This window comes from Ammodytes marinus (genome assembly GCF_949987685.1).
Source record: "Ammodytes marinus genome assembly, chromosome: 9".
NCBI lineage: Eukaryota > Metazoa > Chordata > Actinopteri > Uranoscopiformes > Ammodytidae > Ammodytes > Ammodytes marinus.
The window spans coordinates 7,320,556-7,342,166 of record NC_137213.1 but is presented as its reverse complement, the minus strand read 5'-3'; the positions used below and the strand labels follow the sequence as shown (position 1 = coordinate 7,342,166).

General features: G+C 40.9%; 1 protein-coding gene across 1 annotated transcript; it reads left to right on the top strand.

Moving 5' to 3' along the window:
* The first annotated feature begins 603 nt into the window (after window positions 1–603).
* Window positions 604–21,565, top strand: LOC307255088 (uncharacterized protein). Its single transcript, XM_080033693.1, has 7 exons — window positions 604–743; window positions 9,187–9,389; window positions 18,252–18,344; window positions 18,437–18,529; window positions 18,633–18,743; window positions 18,836–18,971; window positions 19,993–21,565. Exons 1-7 carry the CDS (start codon window positions 740–742, stop codon window positions 21,360–21,362), a joined length of 2,010 nt encoding a protein of 669 aa, XP_079889819.1. The 5' UTR covers window positions 604–739; the 3' UTR covers window positions 21,363–21,565.
* The last annotated feature ends 46 nt before the right edge of the window (window positions 21,566–21,611 follow it).

Genomic DNA, 21,611 nt, shown 5'->3' with positions numbered 1-21,611 from the left:
TGAGTTGATATGTTTACATGTGTAGCTCAGTGACTCACAGAGAGGATTGGAAAGAGGTTGGTTTTATATATTTTTCCTGCAGCAGTACTGTGACATTACAATAAGCTTACATTTGGCCTTTCATGATAGGCTTGGATATTTTTTGTTATGCAGTGCAATTGTTTTACTTTTAACCCTGTCATGCATAAATTTAAAAGAAAACCAATGGTCCGGATTTTTTCCTCTTTTTGCATGAAAGGGAAAATTATTTTTTTCAACTGAAGAATTATTAAAATGATATATAATGTGTATAAAATAAAATAAAGCCTACAACTATTATAATAAGTATGTTGCCTAAAATCCACTGTGGAGGCCTGATACCATAAAAAAAACATTCATATACAAGAACACAGCTTTTAAAAGGCTTTCCACTGTGACCACTGTGCATGAAAGGTTTAGGCGAAAGGGTTTAATATATGTCAAATCTGTTAATGTAAATTATGAAATTACATGGACCTTGTTGAAGCTGTGCTGAATGTAGCCTAGTTTGTAGCAGGCGGCGGTAAGGCAACAGGAATACACACGAAGAAGTAGAGTCAGGAAGTGGTGTTATAAGCGAGGCACAGCAGCGTCTGAGAGACAGCAAGGTGTAGGTTAAATAAAAGAAGCGTATTCTCACAGTAACTGCTGGAGGAACTTATTTTACCTCAGGGAATAATCCTTCAGTGTATATGCTGCCACAGCTCTCTGGCGGAATAAAATGGGTAAGGTTTTTGTATTTCGCTTGGCTCCTGTCGGTTTGTTTTCACGTTGTTAGCTTAGCTGCTAGCAGCAACTTCTTTAAAGCTTTGACTTATTAAACAGATATATTCATTGCAGTTCATACAACATGTATTCGATTTGGGGGCAAATAACGAGCATAGTTAGGAAGTTTTGCACTTCGTCAGTCAGAAACAGTTTTGTTGTGTGCATCTTTACCCAGCTACACAAGTGGGCTAAACGATATACTTTTTGGAGGCACCTAAAGGGCTTAATTTGACTCGTTTGGTTATATTAACCAAGTCACTTTATCTCAGTTAGGCTACTGAGATTTAAGAGACCACCAAGCCAAGGAGGCAGAAGTAAACATCCATCCACATGTAAAAGATATGACAACACATGCATACTATACCCGATATCCATTAATATTAAAAAACCTAATGCTCCATGCTGTTACTTACATGCCATACCACCGTATGTGTTCACCGTAAGCCAACTAATGTGTCTTAAAGGTGGAGTCAGCGATACTGGAGAATGCTTGTTTTCTACACGCAGCATGGACAGGTAGCGGATCTTGAGGAAACGCTAGTCTCGTTTGAGAAGAACATACAGGTGAAACTCGAAAAATTAGAATATCGTGCAAAAGTTCATTTATTTCAGTAATTCAACTTTAAAGGTGAAAATAATATCTTATACAGACTCATTACATGTAAAGTGAGATATGTGAAGCCTTTATTTGTTATAATTGAATCAGGGTTCTCAACCCTCACGCAATGAGAGTGAGACACACGCATTTCAGGCAATTCACACGCTCCACGCCACACCTTGCATTTCTCACGCAAATTATAACTCTGCCAAACAATTTTTTTTATATATAGCCTATAGCTTCGACAATTTTTTTTTATATATAGCCTATAGCTTCGATAAATCCTGGCCTTCACCACCATCACTTAGTGTTGCCACCTTATTTATACTATCTATGGTTGCCACCCGTCCCGTTTTTCCCGAAATTGTTCTCTTTTTTCACCAGCTGTCCCGAGGAAGGAAAAATCTCTCCCGGGACACAATTTGTCCCGTTTTTTGGGGAAAAACTCATTCGTTTTTTTGGGGAAAAACTAATTTGATTTCCTTCGTTCAGTAGTTAAGGCCGTTTCACACGGACCGTGGCGTTTGTTGCGCCCACTAATGCATTCTGCGAGAGCCGAGCGGGCAGAGAGAAGGCGCAGCGTTTCGTCAGGCTACACGACAAGCGTGCAGGGGCGGTCCTAACGATCTCGGGGCCCGTTTCAAGACCCTGTGTGGGCCCCCCACATTTATTTTTTATTTTTTTCTATGAATAATGCTTGTGCATGCTCCCCGCAAAAATAAAAAAGATTGTGGAAACTAGTTGGTTCATAGACAGATTATGAGATAATAGGCCCAGACTCTTAAAGCCCCCCCGCCCCCCTCCCTATCCAGTCAGTTACATTGACTTTTCCGCAAAGATACATACGTTTACTGGCATAAACATATTAAGGGAGTCAGTGTTTCCCACAGGATTTTGGGATACTGTGGGAGATATCCTGTACCTTGTTGGGGGGTCCGAGGGCATGCCCCCCTGGAAGAAAATTGGTACAGTTTTAAAGTAAAATGCATCAATCTGAAAAATCAATCTGGAAAATTTAGATTTAAATCAAATCTTGAGCTGCAGAAGGAACATTATTTTTCTTAAACAGGCAGCACTCTTTACTCTGCAACTGTAAAAACATTTCAGAAGATTGGTCTGCAGACCCATGTTATATGATGGAGGGGCCCATTGCAACAGATACAGGGTGGAAAGCTACTTTTTATGAACAGTATATAATTTACATGTAGAAAGTTTATTCCTGTATGTGTGTGGGGGCCTTAGAGGCCCCTCATGAAGCCCATAAGACATAGCTAATAATGCTTTTGTTTTGCACTTGCTTTTCGATTTTTCACCTACTAGTTGAGGGGCCAAGTTGGTTTTAGTGCTCCCACATTCAAATGCGGACGCCGAAAGAGTCTTCTCCATGGTTGGTCTTCACCAGCACCAGAAACAGACTAGCCCTAGAAGGAACATTGTCCTCCATTATGATGGTCTAAATGGCTGGTGTGGAGCCACAGTGCTTCAAGTGGGAGCCAGAAAACCCCTATCCTGAAGGCCTCAAAATCTGCCACTCAAAGCTACAACAGCGAGCATCAGTAATATCCAGTATCCATATTTGCTGAACTGAACTAAGAGTTTTACTGAAATAACTACCCCGAAGAACTACCCTAGGCCTACACCCATCTCACTAGTCTGGCATTTGGTATTAATCAGTTATACTTTCATCATAAAATTACTACAATAGGCTATATTTTAACTAAAACAAAGAAATTATATTGAACTGAACTTGTGTTAAAAACCATTATTATGCTTTAAATTAATAAATAAACACAATAAAATTTCGCTCGCGCGCTTCGCGCGCTCGCATGGGAAATCCGCTTCTGTCTCACTCTAAACAATTTCCAAAAGTTGAGAACCCTGATTTAATTGTGATTATTATGGCTTACAGTTTATAAAAACCCCAAATTCAAAATCTCAGAAAATTATAATATTACATGAAATCAATAAAAAAAGGTTTTTAGATACAGAAATGTCAGCCCTCTAGAAAGTATAATCATGCATATGTACTAAGTACTTGGTTTGGGCCCCTTTTGCATGAATTCTTGCCTCAATGCGGCGTGGCATGGATGCTATCAGTCTGTGGCACTGCTGAGGTATTATGTCCACAGTGCCAAAACCACAAGTAACTGGTTGACTGACCATGGTATTACTGTGTTGATTGGCCAGACAACTCTCCTGACCTGAACCCAATAGAGAAACTATGGAGTACTGTCAAGAGGAAGATGATACAAACCAGACCCAACAATACAGTCGAGCTGAAGGCCACTATCAAAGCAACCTGGGCTTCCATAATACCTCAGCAGTGCCACAGACTGAAAGCATCCATGCCACGCCGCATATAGGCAATAATTTGTGCAAAAGGGTCCCAAACCAAGTACTTAATACATATGCATGATTATACTTTCTAGAGGGCCGACATTTCTGTATTTAAAATCCTTTTTTTATTGATTTTATGTAATATTCTAATTTTCTGAGATTTTGAATTTGGGGTTTTCATAAGCTGTAAGCCATAAAAATCACAATTATAAAAAATAAAGGCTTGAAATATCTCACTTTGAATGTAATGAGTCTATATAATATATTAGTTTCACCTTTTAAGTTGAATTACTGAAATAAATGAACTTTTGCACGATATTCTAATTTTTCGAGTTTCACCTGTAGGTCCATATAGAAGAAGCCGTCTGGCTCAGACCTTCGCAATTATGACACGCGTCTTGCATTTTTGCTGTGCACTCAGCAAGATGCGCGTCATGGTAACACTTTACAATAAGGTACACAAAATTGTAGTACCTACTACATAGATATGTGTTACCTACTACATAGGTTTTTTTTTGTGTTACCTACTACATAGGGTTTTTTTTTGTGCTACCTAACACATAGGTTTTTTTTTTGGTGTGCTACCTAACACATAGGGTTTTTTTTTGGTGTGTGTACCCAGAGCCGGCCCAAGCCTTCAGGGGGCCCTAAGCGAAATATGATTAGGGGGCCCCTCTCCAATGTTAGCGCTGCTGAAACTATAGATCTTTGTTAAACATCATTCACACACCCAGTGTTTTCCGCTAGTGCCTCCACTGTGCAGCTTTGTGAAAATATTAGACAGCCGAGATTCAGACCCTCCTAGGGGGGTCCGGGGGTATGCCCACCCGGGGAGATTTTTTTAACCTCTTTAAAGTGAAATGCATGAATCTGGCGCACTTTGAGAGGAAAATTAAGAGGCTAAATCTGAGAAATTTTGTGTGAACAAATAATTTGGAGACACTGGGTCTGATGAATTAGAAGCTATTGAAGAAGGACACATGGATTTTCCATAAATATATTAATATAAAATAAAATATTATGCAGGGTCCTCTGGGATGGGCTTGGTGCTCTTTTTCTTTTACGGGACATATTTCTCTGTAATATAATGAATGCATTTAAATGCAGTGAGAGGAAACGAAGCAGAAGAACTCTGTTGTCTAGCTATCTTTTTTTCCACAGACGAGGCTGAAATAGGCTGTAGACTATACACAGTGTATGGGAAACTGAAGGCAGCCCTATTTCCAATTGTTTTTAAATAAACTCAATACACACTGTGCATGAATTTGAACGTGACATGATCAGATAATTTCGGATTACCTCCCAGTCCAGATTAACTGATTACATTTTTAGGCTATTAATTATCTAGACCAGGGGTGTCAAACTCATTTTGGTTCGAGGGCCACATACAGCCTCTGATCTCAGGTGGGCCGGACTAGTAAAATAATGGCAAAATAACTCCAAATCCCTAACTTTGTTTTTCAGTAATATGCTTTATCACCCAGCCTACATTTGTAACCTACATTATCACGGATCACAAGGGATCTCTGTACCCCCCAGGAGATGTCTTAGTAAAGGTTGCTGCTGGCCATGGGAATAGGAGGTGCGGCGCGCAGCGCCGCAGCAAAAATTTTGGGGGTAATTTGCTCAAAGATGCCAATGTGCACTAATGAAATAAACAACTGTTTATTTGAATACACAAATACAACAGGCACTGACCTTACAGTTGTCCAATTTTGTTTACTATATGTACAGGGACACATTTTGTGCAAACATGCAGACTGTACAAAATACAATTAAATAAAAGTGCAACTTCTACTGTTTTGATTTATTTTTAAATACAGAGGTTATTGGTTGTTTTGGAATTCGTTTTTCCCAATTTAAAACATAAAAATAAAGCAGCATTGAAAATTAGGAAATAAATCTTGTAGGCCTACACTAGCATGCTCCTGCTCGTTTTGCGCACACAGAGCCGCAGACACACCGCGCTTGCTAGTACATTAATTGTTCAGCACTAAAAATAAAAATAGTTTTATTTTTATAAAAAAGTAATAAAATAAATGTACTAAAAATAAAAATGTTTTTTTTTTTTGGTTTTTACTTTGCCATAAAGCACTGGAGGAAACATTAATAGCGGTGAAGCAGGATTGCCATTTACCATTTCCCACGTTGCTAAAATGTGCTTTTTTTATTTAGGCTGCCCCCTAGCGGCAGGAGTGAGCATTTCGGTTATTTCTTTAAAAATTCATAACTCCTCACAGGAATGGGCTAGAGACTTACTTTTTTTTTTGACATACTCAGAAATTTATGCTCTACAGGTCGCGGGCCTGATCAAATCATCTCGCGGGCCGGATCCGGCCCGCGGGCCGTATGTTTGACACCCCTGATCTAGACCAAAACATTTTTTTATTTTTTTTGTATGATAACTTACATTTGCATAATATGATGTTAATATCAAACACACAAAAAAAAAAAAAAAAAAAAAGATTTTTATTTTTATTTTTGGAGGTGGTTGGGGGCCCTAAGCGACCGCTTAGTTCGCTTATGCCTCGGGCCGGCTCTGTGTGTACCTACTACATAAGTTATTTTTTTTGTGCTACCTAACACATAGGTTTTTTTTTTGTGTGTGCTACCTAACGCATAGGTATTTTTTTTATTGTGTTACCTACTACATAGGATTTTTTTTGTGTGCTACCTAACACATAGGGTTTTTTTTTTGTGTGTTACCTACTACATACGTTTTTTTGTGCTACCTAACACATAGGTTCATTCTCTAAACTGCAGCCTAAAATAAGTCAGAATGGTGAATCTTATGTTAGGTAGCACACAAAAAAAAACCTATGTAGTAGGCAGTGTTGCCACAGTTACTTTGAAAAAGTAATCCGATTACTGATTACTAGTTACTCCTTAAAATAGTAACTTAGTTACTTTACTGATTACTTGATGTTAAAAGTAACTAAGTTAGATTACAAGTTACCTTAAACGTTACTTTACAGGTTTTGAAACCCATATATCTCAATTTAAAACATGCACACATTTAGAATCATTGAAAATATATAAAATAAAGCTTGTAGGTTAGTAGCCTATAGGCATACTGTTTTCAAAATAACAAAAATTATGGTTTAAAAAATGTAATAAAATAAAAAGTTTTTCCCCCCATGAAAATAAATGCATTCCTCCAAAGTGCAAAGACAGTAGCAGTGTCTTTAAACTTAACGTGCTTGGCCCTTCACTCTCATGCAATAATTTGACTTTTCTCTGTGATGTCTCATGTGTTGATAGACTGGGTGTGTGCGGCCACCGGTCGCCAAATGACTATACGTTTCCAAGTTTTAAACACTTCTATCTCTTCAACGTCACCGTACCCGAATCCTAAATATCCCCATAGCAGACGCTATATTTCATGGGGGGGAAAACGTTTGTTTTGCGCCACAGTTCAGCTAAAGGCCAGGACACACCAGTCCGACTACCCGAAAATGGAGACTGCCGATTCAGGGAGCTCCAGTGTTCCCTTCGTGGCCGCAAAAGTGCAAAGAACACACCAAACCGACTGCTGACTTTCCGTACGCTCTGCGCTTGAGCGGGAGATAATGTCTCCATAACAGCAGGCGGCGCTAATCTGTATTGTGGCCCGAAAAAATACGGAAGCCGGAAATGATGGGACGGCTCTCTAGACCATAAACATAGATAGAAATACGTATTTATATTTATGGACCATAAAGAGCACCATTTTTAGCAGAGAGTGTCGAGCATGGTGTCGAGCAGTCAACAAGGGTTGATGCATGTGAGTACTCGCTGAACGAAACAAACAAACACATTAAAACGATGGCTAACTGTTGTTAGCTGTTTGTGCTACCCGCCTCACTTCCGGGCTTCACTGATTCGCTAGCCCTCCACAAATCAAATTGCTCCAACTGAAAGACTGCCCAACTGAAAGACTGCCCGCTCAAAAGAAGCCTGACGACATCTACGACGACCGATTTCACGGCACACACCAAACAGATTCGTGTCCCCGCCCCCTCCCGACTCTACGACGGCGATTATCAGGCCGGTGTGTCCTGGCCTTTACACTCGGCCGTAATGCTGCTGCACACACACACACACTGCATGTCAGAGACGAGGGGCGCCACCAAAAAGACGAGGAGCGGTTGGAGCGTTTAGAGACACTTGCGCGCACATTTATTTACATTAAATCGCAATCGCAGTCATTTGTGCAGTTATGTAAAATGTTTTACTAAGGAAAATGACAGAAAAAGTAACGCACAGTGACTTTGATGAGTAACTTTAATCTGATTACTGGTTTGGAGATAGTAACGCGTTAGATTATGTGTTAGGTAGCACAAAAAAAAACAACCTGTGTTAGGTAGCACAACAAAAAAAAACTATGTAGTAGGTAACACATATCTATAGAGACAGTGCGGAACGCGTCATAATCGGAGGCCACGCCCATCGTGGGGGAAAACAATACACAGCGCTCCATTCACTTTATATTGAATGACACCCGTATTCGGCAAACAAACTTAATAAAAACGTAATACGACATGCCTTTCACAAATACACGTTACTTTCTTTAAAGCCACGACTCTAGTCTGTCTATACGAGCTGTTTTGGTGAAAAAGACAAAACTCTTAACTAATGTATGCTGAATGCTAGGCTAATGTTAGCCTTCTGCTGTAGGCTAACCATAGGCTAACCCTCACGGACTGGAAAAAACACCTCAATATTGAAAATTACTCAATAATTTTTCACAAAAACAGCTCGTATGGACAGACAAGAGTCGTGGCTTTAAAGAAAGTAAAGTTTTTTTGTTAAATGGATGTTCGATTACGTTTTAATTAAGTTTGTTTGCAGAAGACAGGTCTCCTTCAATACAAAGTGAATGGAACGGTTTTCAACGGTTTCCCCCACGATGGGTCCGACCCGACAAAAACACCTCAATATTGAAAACTACTCAATTATTTTTCACAAAAACAGCTCATATAGACAAACAAGAGTCGTGGCTTTCAAGAAAGTAACGTTTTTTTCTTAAATGGATGTTTGATTACATTTTAATTAAGTTTGTTTGCAGAAGACAGGTCTCCTTCAATACAAAGTGGATGGAGCGCTGTTCAATGTTTTCCCCCACGATGGGCGTGGCCTATTTCATGCACTGTCTCTATGTAGTAGGTACTACAATTTTGTGTACCTTATTGTAAAGTGTTACCCACGTCATAATTGCGCATCTCTCAGCTCCTTCTCACACGAGGCTATTTACTGATTTATTTTTTTACTACAGGCGATCTCCAGAATTGCTGACTCCACCTTTTAAGTGTGATGGAGTGAAAGGAGTACTTGTTTTACTCGCTTGTTCTCCTGGTTGCAACTTTTCTTACTATAATATGGAGACTGCACATACTATAAACAATCTGTTTATAGTTGATGTTTCCTATGCAACATGTTTCTTGGTTTAATATAATAATGTGTGAGTCACCTCCTGCCCGTTGCAGAGGTGTCCCTGCCCCTGTCCTCCCTGAAGCTCCTGGTTCCTCCTCTGCGGGTGATGTCGGCCGTGATGTGGGAGGTTGTTCGTCTGAGGAATGTGGAGAATTACGGGAAGGTGGAGGCGTTTGTTTCCTTGGTGGCGGAGGCCGTCCCCGATGTATTGACTGACAGACAGATGAGACTGCTCACTCTGGGCTTAAGAGCAAAGGTATAGAGAAACAAGATGTGTCAACTTACATTCATTTTCGGCAGCTTCAAAGAGAATAATTTGTATCATGTCAAATCTTTTTTTTATTTTTTTTATTGCTAATATTTGTCAGCATTTTGTTATAATCATTTTCATTGGGAACATGTTAGATAATGTGAATATTCTTTAGAGACGTTTAGATTAACTTCCAGCACACAGTAAGTGTCAGTACAATGAAATGTAGTTAATAGGTGAAATGCTTCTTGACTTACTATAACTGAAAGCTGAAATCCTTAACTTTCTACACATGCAGACTCAAAGCAAAGTTGATGAAGCAACAACCGTCACATAGATCAGGGGCCGTATTCACAAAACATTTTATCTTAGCGCTAAGAGTACTCCTAAGGAGCACTAAAAGTTCTTAGTAAGGAGTAATTTCTTAAAACCTATTCACAAAGCTGATAAGACCAAATTTTACTAAGGAATGGGAGGGACTCCTAAACTAAGACTAGCGGGCGGTGTTGACCCTCTTGCTATGGCAGATGTCATGTTCATACCTTCTATGCCCACAGTGATTGGCTGAGAGGGAATGAGAACTTAGAGTGAATTTATGATAGAAACACTGTGGGAGATATCCATATCGTGTCGCTGTATTAAATTAAAGAGTTTTTATATACAATTAATGACAAGTGACAAGTGATTTAACAAGAAACCAAGATACTGCAGGGTTTCCCACACATTTGTTCTCAATTAACCTACAATAGCGCCACATAGGTCTATTCATTTGAAATTTTACAATGATTTGAATCGGAAAAAATATCTTCATTGAACAGTTGCACGCCATGCACTCTCACTGTATTTCTCTCAACGGCGGACTATGCAGCAATAGTCAGACAGCGACACACCAGGAAATTCAAAACAACAGCCGGCGAAATCGCAAAGTGCATGCGGAAGGAAAAAGGCGAGACGCGCAACTATACAGTAGGAACCTGTGGAACGGAGGAGATGCTGCGAAGCGCCACAGGCCTACTCCAGTAACAAATTAAACCTAAACGTGACACCAACAGTAACTTTCAGTGCATCGTAAACCCAAACCCCAACTGCAGGAAAAGGAACTTAATAAATACTTTTTTATATAAATATAATAAATATAAATGTGTCTATACTTTCTAAATATAGCTTTACTAAGATCATTAAACCCTTACAGCTATTAAGGTACCTTTTGTTAAGCTCACTAGCATTAAATCTCTCCAAAATGCCATCAAATGGTTGTCTGTGATTTACTCTTAGTGACTTAGGAGTCCTCTCGAGGCCCCCAGGGGCCGTATTCACAAAACATTTTAAGGCTAAGAGTAGGTCCTAACGTGCTGATTTAGGAGTAACTCTCAAAAATAAGGGGCGTTTCACTAAAACTAGCTCCTAAATCTAAGAAAAGCTAAGAGTCCTCGAGAGGATTCCTAAGTCACTAAGAGTAAATCACAGACAACCATTTGATGGTGTGTTGGAGAGATTTAATGCTAGTGAGCTTTATAAAAGGTACCTTTTAATAGCTGTAAGGGTTTAATGATCTTAGTAAAGCTATATTTAGAAACTATAGACACATTTATATATATTATATTTATATAAAAAATTATTTATTAAGTTCCTTTTCCTGCAGTTGCTTTGGGTTTACGATGCACTGACAGTTATTGTTGGTGTCACGTTTGGATTTAATTTCCTACTAGAGTAGGCCTATATGTGGCGCTTCGCAGCATATCCTCCGTTCCAGAGGTCCGTTACTGTATATTTGCGCGTCTCGCCTTTTTCCTTCCGCATGCACTTTACGATTTCGCCGGCTGTTGTTTCTAAATTGTGAATTTCCTGGTTTGTCGCTGTCTGACTATTGCTGCATAGTCGCCGTTGAGAGAAATACAGTGAGAGTGCATGGCGTGCAGCTGTTCAATGAGGATATTTTTTCCGATTCAAATCATTGTAAAATTTAAAATTAATAGGCCTATGTGGCGCTAATGTAGGCTAATTGTGAACAAAGGTGTGGGAAACCCTGCAGTATCTTGGTTTCATGTTAAATCAGTGTCACTTGTCATTAATTGTAGGGGAGAGTGGCCTAAGTTGTGCATTTTGGAAGTTGTGCCACCCCTTGTTTCTAGAAAACCGTGGAAGAAATTGGAAATGTGACCACATATTTAAGAAGAGCCATCCATTTGACTCATCCCGTAAAGAAGGGAGACACAAGGAATAAGATATAAGCACATTTAAGCTCAAAAAACTGTGTTTTGCCTTTCAAAGTAAAATTTCCATGATCAAGGTTTTTTGATTATTGTGTCTGAACACTTATAGACAAGTTTGAAAACATTTGACACATGTTTTAGTGCTTTGGTATGCTACATTTTGAGTCTATACAGTTAGCACGATGTCAGCCCTAAATTGCAGCATCATGCTTATTATCCAAATTTCTGGGATTGGGGTGATTTGTGCCAAAGGGCCTAGGTGAGTTATAAGTAAGTAAGTAAATAAGTAAAATGTATTTATAAAAGCACATTTATGACAGTTTGCACTGTCCAAAGTGCTGTACATAGTGCATTCAGTAGGTAAACAATGAAGGTAAAATAACAATAACCAAAATAAAAGACGTAAAGCCCATACACCACATAAACACAGATAGTAGTGCAGAGGTAAGATAGTTAATGGGGAGGAAACACCAGGGTGTACATATGGGTTTTGAGCCTTGATTTAAAGGCAGAAATGTAGAGGGAATCACATTTGTCAGGTGGCAGTTGGTTCCACAAGCACGGAGCAACTAGTGCAAAGTACATTTCTGAGAGTTGTGCCAGTGGCATGGCTGTATACGCTGGTCACCAAAAGAAAGTGATTGTCTACAGTAGCTCAGAAGAGAGTGACATCTCAATTCCACTTAACGACACCACTGATGAGAGTTCAGGGGCCGTATTCACAAAACATTTTAAGGCTAAGAGTAGGTCCTAACGTGCTGATTTAGGAGTAACTCTCAAAAATAAGGGGCGTTTCACTCCTAATTTTAGGACTCCTAACTTTTTTAAATAAGTGTAATTCACAAAGCATTTTAGCGCTAAAACTAGCTCCTAAATCTATGAAAAGCTAGGAGTCCTCTTGAGGACTCCTAAGTCACTAAGAGTAAATCACAGACAGTCATTTGATGGTGTTTTGGATAGCTGTAAGGGGTTAATGATCTTAGTAAAGCTATATTTAGAAAGTATAGACACATTTATATTTATTAAATGTATATAATAAAATATTCATTAAGTTCCTTTTCCTGCAGTTGCTTTGGGTTTACGATGCACTGAAAGTTACTGTTGGTGTCACGTTTGGGTTTAATTTCCTACTAGTGGCCTATATGGCGCTTCGCAGCATCTCCTCCGTTCCAGAGGTCCGCTACTGTATAGTTGCGCGTCTCGCCTTTTTCCTTCCGCATGCACTTTACGATTTCGCCGGCTGTTGTTTCTAAATGGTGAATTTCCCGGGTTGTCGTTGTCTGGCTATTGCTGCATAGTCCGCCGTTGAGAGAAATACAGTGAGAGTGCATGGCGTGCAGCTCTTCAATGAGGATATTTTTTCCGATTCAAATAATTGTAAAATTTAAAATGAATAGACCTATGTGGCGCTATTGTAGGCTAATTGTGAAATAATGTGTGGGAAACCCTGCAGTATCTTGGTTTCATGTTAAATCAGTGTCACTTGTCATTAATTGTATATAAAAACTCTTTACTTTAATACAGCGACACAATATGGATATCTCCCACAGTGTTTCTATCATACATTCACTCTTAGCTCACATTCCCTCTCAGCCAATCACTGTAGGCATAGAAGGTATGAACATGACATCATCCATAGCAACAGGGTCAACACCGCCCTCTAGTCTTAGCTTAGGAGCTTATTGCACTATCAGTGCAATTGTATCATTTCCCTTGCAAGACCTGGACACACAAACAAGTGTGTATACGCCTATTTTTTGGACATATAACCTCTGCTATTTCTGTTCAAACGTTGTCTCGATCATGATGCCACACACTGAGCTGTGACGCATGTTTGAACCCTTGCGGCTGTTTGCAAGTAAAATCTTCACCTGAATTGAAGCCTGCCTGACTCAAATTATTTTATTTAATAACACTTTGGTTATTCCACTTTGCGTGGAAGTCGGGTACAGTGCCGAAGGAGTGGCAGACCGGGGTGGTGGTTCCTATTTTCAAAAAGGGGGACCAGAGAGTGTGTGCCAATTACCGAGGTATCACACTTCTCAGCCTCCCCGGCAAAGTCTACTCCAAGGTGCTGGAAAGGAGGGTTCGGCCGATAGTCGAACCTCAGATTGAAGTGGAACAATGCGGATTCCGTCCTGGCCGTGGAACAACGGACCAGCTCTTCACTCTCGCAAGGATCCTAGAGGGAGCTTGGGAGTTTGCTCATCCAGTCTACATGTGTTTTGTAGATCTGGAGAAGGCTTATGACCGGGTTCCCCGGGAGATACTGTGGGGGGTGCTGCGGGAGTATGGGGTGAGGGTGTCTCTTCTCAGGGCCATCCAATCTCTGTACGCTCAAAGCGAGAGCTGTGTCCGGGTTCTCGGTAGTAAGTCGGACTCGTTTCCGGTGGGGGTTGGCCTCCGCCAGGGCTGCGCTTTATCACCAATCCTGTTTGTGATATTCATGGACAGGATATCAAGGCGTAGTCGTGGTGGGGAGGGGTTGCAGTTTGGTGGTCTGAAGATCTCATCTCTGCTGTTTGCGGATGATGTGGTTCTGATGGCATCATCGGCCTGTGACCTTCAGCTCTCATTGGATCGGTTTGCAGCCGAGTGTGAAGCGGTTGGGATGAGGATCAGCACCTCTAAATCTGAGGCCATGGTGCTCAGCAGGAAACCGATGGATTGTCTGCTACAGGTAGGGAATGAGTCCTTACCCCAAGTGAAGGAGTTCAAGTACCTCGGGGTCTTGTTTTCGAGTGAGGGAACAATGGAACGTGAGATTGGCCGGAGAATCGGAGCAGCAGGGGCGGTTTTGCATACGCTTTACCGCACTGTTGTGACGAAAAGAGAGCTGAGTCGTAAGGCAAAGCTTTCGATCTACCGGTCGATCTTTGTTCCTACCCTCACCTATGGTCATGAAGGCTGGGTAATGACCGAAAGAACGAGATCGCGGGTACAAGCGGCCGAAATGGGTTTTCTCAGGAGAGTGGCTGGCGTCTCCCTTAGAGATAGGGTGAGAAGCTCAGTCATTCGTGAGGAACTCGGGGCAGAGCCGCTACTCCTTTGCGTTGAAAGGAGCCAGTTGAGGTGGTTCGGGCATCTGGTAAGGATGCCCCCAGGGCGCCTCCCTAGGGAGGTGTTCCAGGAGCGTCCAGCTGGAAGGAGGCCTCGGGGAAGACCCAGGACTAGGTGGAGAGATTATATCTCCACACTGGCCTGGGAACGCCTCGGGATCCCCCAGTCAGAGCTGGTTGATGTGGCCCGGGAAAGAGAAGTTTGGGGTTCCCTGCTCAAGCTGCTGCCCCTGCGACCCGATTTCGGATAAGCGGTTGAAGATGTATGTATGTATGTATGTATGTATGTATGTATGTATGTATAACACTTTGGTTAGTTTAATAAAATTAATTTAACAGTGTGTGTGTGTGGTGTGGAGCATGGACCTATTCAGAAAGTGGAGTGACCATAGTGACTAACTATGATTGACGGATGGTAACTCCTATCATATGAGCTTTGACGGTCATTTGGCCAATCAGAAACAGTATTTGTCATTGAGGGGTGGTGACATCAGTCAGTCAGAGCGTCTGCAGGGAAGTTTAAAAACAACTAGAAATGCAATTCCTTGAAGAAATTGCGGTGTGAATGCTGACACTGCTGAAGCTGATGCTGAAGAAGCTGACGCTTCACTGCTGAATGTTGATGAAGAACGAAGGATGAATATATCTGAATGAACAGAATGGTTGAATAATAGAATGTTTGAAACTTTTGGAATATTTGGAAGTTTGAATGGACTTTCTAGCTGAATTGAGGAATGAATTATGACCTTGAACTATGACCTCCAAAATGTAATCAGTTCATCTCTGAGTCATAATCAACATCTGTGCAAATTTTGAAGAAAATCCGGTGAAGTCTAAAATGTTGTGTTGGAACGGGGAATCGAATCCCCGACCCTGTGTTCAGCTCAATCAGGAGCTGAACATGTAGATTGTGGAATGAAGTTTATCGGATGTAAAATTACTGAGTTAACGCATTTTGAATTTTCTCCATCCGCTTTGAATGGGGCTGTGGAGTCATTTTTGGAAAATAAAATTTAAAATCCACATACATATTTTCATATTTTTTCTTATTTTCGGGAACCTCTACCGGTTTCCAGAGGAGGTATTTTCAAACAAAAGTCGAGCATTTTGAAAATGATTAGAGGAAAAGCATTCTCAAACTCTCGACTTAGGAAAATTTCACTTGTATTCTGGATGTATCATAAGAGATTGGACTCTTCTCCCATTCTGTGACCTACATTATCCTATGATGTCACAGACAGGTGCAGAGGTCTCCATAGTGACTGACAGCTAATCAGTGTCAATTGTAAATAGCTGGTACTGTACACACGTACAGTCACTTCTCCCCCAAAGAGGATAACACAGAGGCGATTTCAACTGAACGCATAAGCCATAACTGCTGCTTCTATCTCGCAAACCGTTTGTCTGACAGATAAAATGAACATACCGTGAGAACCAGAAGATTCCAATTAAGATTCAGTGTGAAATTAGGGTCTGTATTGTGAAACATTTGGTTTGGCCAGCAAGTTGAAAATGGAGTACATTTGGCATCTGGTCTAGGGATGTTGCTCCATCCACTCACTGTATAATATTGATTTTGCACCGCATCAAACAAGGCTGGCTCATCTGAAAACTATACATTTGCTGAAAATTTTGAATAGCAACTATGAAAGAAGGAAGACGGCTGAATATTTATCTTTTTGAATTAAGTTTCTAGGATGAGGTATGAATGAGGAGTAGCGTTTGGCGACATGTCCAAATGCTTCACGTTTGTACCCTTTCCCTATTAATTAACATTGAGAGATTTTTTGTTTAATAAACCTTTATTATCTCTGAAGTTATACATTTTATGAAAAAATAGTGAATTATCAAAGTGTGCTCCTGTGCAAGACAAATAGGAAAAACGTTGAATGGAGTCTCTACGATGAAGTATGAACGAGTAGGAATGATCATAATTTTGCATGAAATATTAAAATTCATAAAAGTTGAATTTCTTTGAAATTTTTCAGTGTGGCAAAAAATTCTGAATCATACAAATTAATGTCCTGAAATAGCTGAACAATTAGAAGGTTATATGAAGTTTGTGGGAATAAGTATGAATGAGTAGATGGGATTTGAATATTTTTCATAAAACGTTGAAGAAATATGAAATTATGAATTTTTTTGAAGATGTTGAAATGGTCCCAGAAATTCCTTGAAGAGCTGAAAATGTTGAAATATGGAAGATGTTTGAAGGTTGAAGTATGTTGAAGTTATTGAAGGTCTTTAAAGTGGCGGAATAAGTATAGAGAATAAATACACAGAATGTTAGAGATGTGAATGCATTCACACCAATTATCTCAGCGTCATCGGAGCGTTCAAGTAGCCGCAGCCGCAGTAGGCTACTATTATTTTACCGTGTCAATGTGCCTACTCGGGTTTATGTGAATCACTTTTTAAATAAATTCACGGAATTTGCCAACCATTGTTTTAAAGCCATTTGCATTGGTTTATGCGCGCGCTGATTAACAGCCGCGGTTGGCGGATTGTCACTGCAGATTAACGTGTCACCTCAAGTTAATAATGTGCTTTTGTCTATTGCTGTTTTCACGGTTTTTGAATGCTGCGTGGTGTTCTGGCCGACACACCTGAGGTGAATGTAGTGATTATAGGAGATCAGCGCCGAAACAACACACTCACCTGCTTCCTCCACTATCGTCCCATTTTGCAAAATTATGTTCCTGCGCACGACTGAGGTGTGTGTGTGCGTGCGCGTGTGTGAATGCGTGAACACGAGATTAACTATAGTGACAGAGTGTATTCTTATGTGCCATATTGATGGTTGTGTAACAAAGATAAGGCAAATCCTGTTTGCCACAATATAAATAGTTAGTTTATTGTAAGGGATTTTGGTGTGATTGATTTGAGGCTCCATGTTATTTTCTGTCTTATTTAAAGCTGGTTTTGCCAGCATTTTTAACTGTTTTTCTAAGCAGTTTTTAATGTTTTTCTTGGCAAATAGGCTACCTACACACTTTGTATTGTAAAAGTCAAGAAGGTTGGCTGACTAACTTGTTTTGCCCATATCATCTGACAACGTTTTTTTTGTCTTTAATTCCCTTCACCAGAATACACCAAATTGCTTCTCTTAAATGTTCTAATCAGAAAAAAAATCTTTTAGGGGGGGGGGGATGCCCCCAGACCCCCCTACTGGGGTTTGTTTTCGGACTTCTCACCTTTTTCATGGCTTATGAGTTTGCATGCCTGCGGTTTAGATGCACTGAAAGTTACTGTTGGTGTCACGTTTGGGTTTACAGTAATTTGTTACTAGAGTAGGCCTATATGTGGCGCTTCGCAGCATCTCCTCCGTTCCACAGGTCCGCTACTGTATAGTTGCGCGTCTCGCCTTTTTCCTTCCGCATAGCAACAGGGTCAACAGCGCCCTCTAGTCTTAGTTTAGGAGTCCCTCCCACTCCTTAGTAAAAGTTGGTATTATCAGCTTTGTGAATAGTTTTTAAGAAATTACTCCTTAGGAGTACTCTTAGCGCTAAGATAAAATGTTTTGTGAATACGGCCCCAGATCTACAATAATGTCCTCTAAAATAAACCAGTATTTTACGTTGACTCTTGTTTTCCAGATGACATTACAGATGCTAGGTTCAGATCAGCCACAGGATCTCAGAGGGGTTGAAACACGTCTGAAAAGCCTCCTGGCACCTAGCTCAAAACAGGTGTGTCACTTCTTCCATCGTGGACCTTATGTTCTGTCTGTTTACGAAAGCATTTTGCTAATTTTTAGATGTGTTTATATTCTACTGGACAGGATCGTCCAGGAAAGGAGGCTCTTGAAGAAAATTTCATGAGGCTTGTCCAAAGACTGGTGGAAGACCCAAAAGGGAGAGAGCACTATCTCAAGGTGTGTCTCTGCTCTTGCCTCATTGTTAGTTCGGACATGAATAGAAGACATTTTGATTAGTTTTTTTTGTCCATGCTTTGGGTTGAATTTTTCCCCTTCGCAGAATGTCTTTCCCGTGGAGTATGGGCCTGACTTTGACACAGCTCTGGAGACGCTGGTAGGCGAGTTCTTCACCAGACTTGAAGAGTTGCTGCCTATACCAGATTTTAAGCAGGTTATAAAAGCAACTTATGTCATTCAAATTGCAGTGTCTATGCATGCTCCCAGTGTGTCCCTCAAAATAACAGTTTGGTTTGTTTTAAAAAGGTGGCAGTGTGGATCAGTGATGTGCCCTCCCCTGTGCTAGAAGAGTACATGCAGTGTGAGTCCAAAGCAGATGACCTCAAAGTGCTCCTCAGAAGAAAAGCTCACCAAGGGAAAATAGCCAAGATAGATACCAGTGGTAAGTCTGTCTGCCTGGGATTCCAGACAGATTTCCACTTGCATATTATTACTGAAACAATTCACTTATGAATCAATTCATCATAGGTTTATTTGTGAAGCAAAAGTGCCAAATGTTTGATGCATCCACCTCGTCAAACTTTTTTTTCCCACATCACTCAATAGATATCATAAACATACAATTTAAAATATGCTGATTGATACTATCGTTCTTATTTTTATTAGGGATGGGTATTGGCAAGGATTTCACGATGCAATATGCATCACGACGATACATGGGTCACGATATGATATATCATGGTACATTGCAATACAATGCATATTGCGATATGTTGTGCTTATTATATGCCTCATATTTTTTTCTTTTTTCTTTTAGAAGACCCTAATATTAATTGACAAAACTAATAATAATACACGGATGCATTGGTAATGACAATAATCATTAAAGGTGAAGTAAGCGGTTTATTTATGTTAATAAAAGTGTTAAATCGCTCTTTATTCATACAGTGATCACTTACATAATGTGCGCGTTTCATAAAGCCGATCTTTCAGTCAGCTGCTTTGCATGTAATCGGCAAATAAACTTATTGGAGTATCCCGAAATTTTTATCCAATCAGAAGAGAGAACGCTACAAACCGACACTCGTCTCACTCTAATTTAGTATATAAACTACATGGCCTCACTGCCGGTGCACGCCAGAGCAACAGATGGCTGAATGTGTATGCGCCTACAATGGCGGAGCAGGTAAAAATCCTTCCCAATGTCTGTTTTGATGTTTTATCACACTTATGGATCTGAAATGATGCTAGATAACTTGCTGCTTGAAGACCGCAGTGCATAAATGTGGTGACGTAGGGACGAGCGAGGGGACTGCTAACTGCAGTAACCGACAGGAAGTTAGCTAAAAGAACCATTCCGCTTACAGCACCTTTAACTGCTGCTCCAGTGTAGATATATTACAGCCCTTTCAAATTGTTGAAATGTAAAAATTAATAGGTTTTTCATTTCTCTTTTTTCACAGTGCCCTCTACCTCAGAGCAGCGGCTCTTCTCATCATTATCTCTCCCTCCATCTCTGCAAGAGACGGACGCCAAAGATGTGCAACCTAACACACCAGCATTGGTTGACCAAAGACAGATTTCTCCTCAGGACGACGAAGATATGGAGACAGGGGAAACAAGATGGCCATCTGAGGAAGAAACAAACATTGTGGACAGGAGCAATGAAGAAGAAGCATCAGGAAGGATACGCAGTGACTCCATTCATGAAGATCACAATGACCCAACTTCAGCCGCCTGCCAAGCTACCTCTACATCTGCTGAGAGTCCCGGAGTGACCAGCTCTACCACTGGCCCCCCGCGGCAGAGAGTCGCACAGAAATGCACTCAGTGTGACAAGTGCTTCATTTACCGCTACGAACTGCTGGAGCATCAGAGGCTGCACACTGGAGAGAACCCTTACAAGTGCTCCCAGTGCAAAAAGGCGTTCAGGAGGACGTCCGCCCTGTCCAATCATAGGCGGACACAGTGCACAAAGGCAGCTTACGTTTGCATCAAATGTGGGAATAGCTTTCAATCCATACAGGAAAAATTTAGACACCAGTGTGTTCATCGTGCCCAAAGGTTTGACTGTTCTCGGTGTGGAAAGAGCTTTAAGACAATGCACCTGCTGGGTAAGCATGAAGTGAATCACACTCAAACCCCTAACTTCACGTGCAGACATTGTAAAGAGGTGTACCCCAGCATGAGGGAGCTGAGGAACCACCAGAAGATTCACCATCCCAAATTATCTAATCGGTGTGTGCAGTGTGGGAAGTTTTTCAGCTCAGTGGCCCTTTTGATGGCCCACGAGCTGCGGCATAGGGAGCCGAGGACGCAGATATGCGCACATTGTGGCAAGGCTTTCAAGACCAAACAAGGCCTAAAACTCCACATGCGCACCCACACGGGCGAGAGGCCGTTCCAGTGCACGTACTGCGGGAAACGGTTCTCCGTGTCGGGGAACCTGAAAATTCACGTAAGGATCCACACCGGAGAGAAACCCTATCTGTGCTCGGACTGTGGCAAGGCTTTCGTTTCAGCCGGCGAGCTGCAGATACACAGGCGCACCCACACAGGGGAAAAGCCATACAAGTGCACCGTATGCGGGAGAGGATTCACCATGGCGAGCAAGTTGACACTTCATATGCGCGTCCACACCGGCGAGCGCCCTTACCTCTGCACCGTATGCGGGAAGGGTTTTTCACGTCGCAACGAACTGACACAACACACCATGTCCCACACAGGGGTTCGACCGCACGCGTGTCAGCTGTGTGCAAAGACTTACAAGTGCCTCAATCACCTGAAGAGACACTTGAGAACTCACAGTGTAGTCCAAAACCAGTCAGTCTAATTCCATTGATACCACAATGAATTTTATGTTTTTTATTTATTAATGCATTTGTTGACTTTATACACTGTGTATGTTGCAAAAGTTGTGTTTACTGATTCCTTTGTTTCTGTTTGATTGTACCATCCAAAATAGTGCAGCTTTTGTGCTTCACATTTAAGTGCATTACTTTCTACAACACATGTTAAAATTTCTGGAAAGAAAAAAATTCAACAAGAAACAATAAATTGCAGAAGGCCATGGTATACTATT

Bases quoted from the DNA above. Each gene is read 5' to 3' on its own strand.
- LOC307255088 (XM_080033693.1), top strand. The intron at 18,744-18,835 runs GTTATAAAAGCA...TGTTTTAAAAAG, and splicing joins CTATACCAGATTTTAAGCAG to GTGGCAGTGTGGATCAGTGA. The intron at 18,972-19,992 runs GTAAGTCTGTCT...CTTTTTTCACAG, and splicing joins AGCCAAGATAGATACCAGTG to TGCCCTCTACCTCAGAGCAG.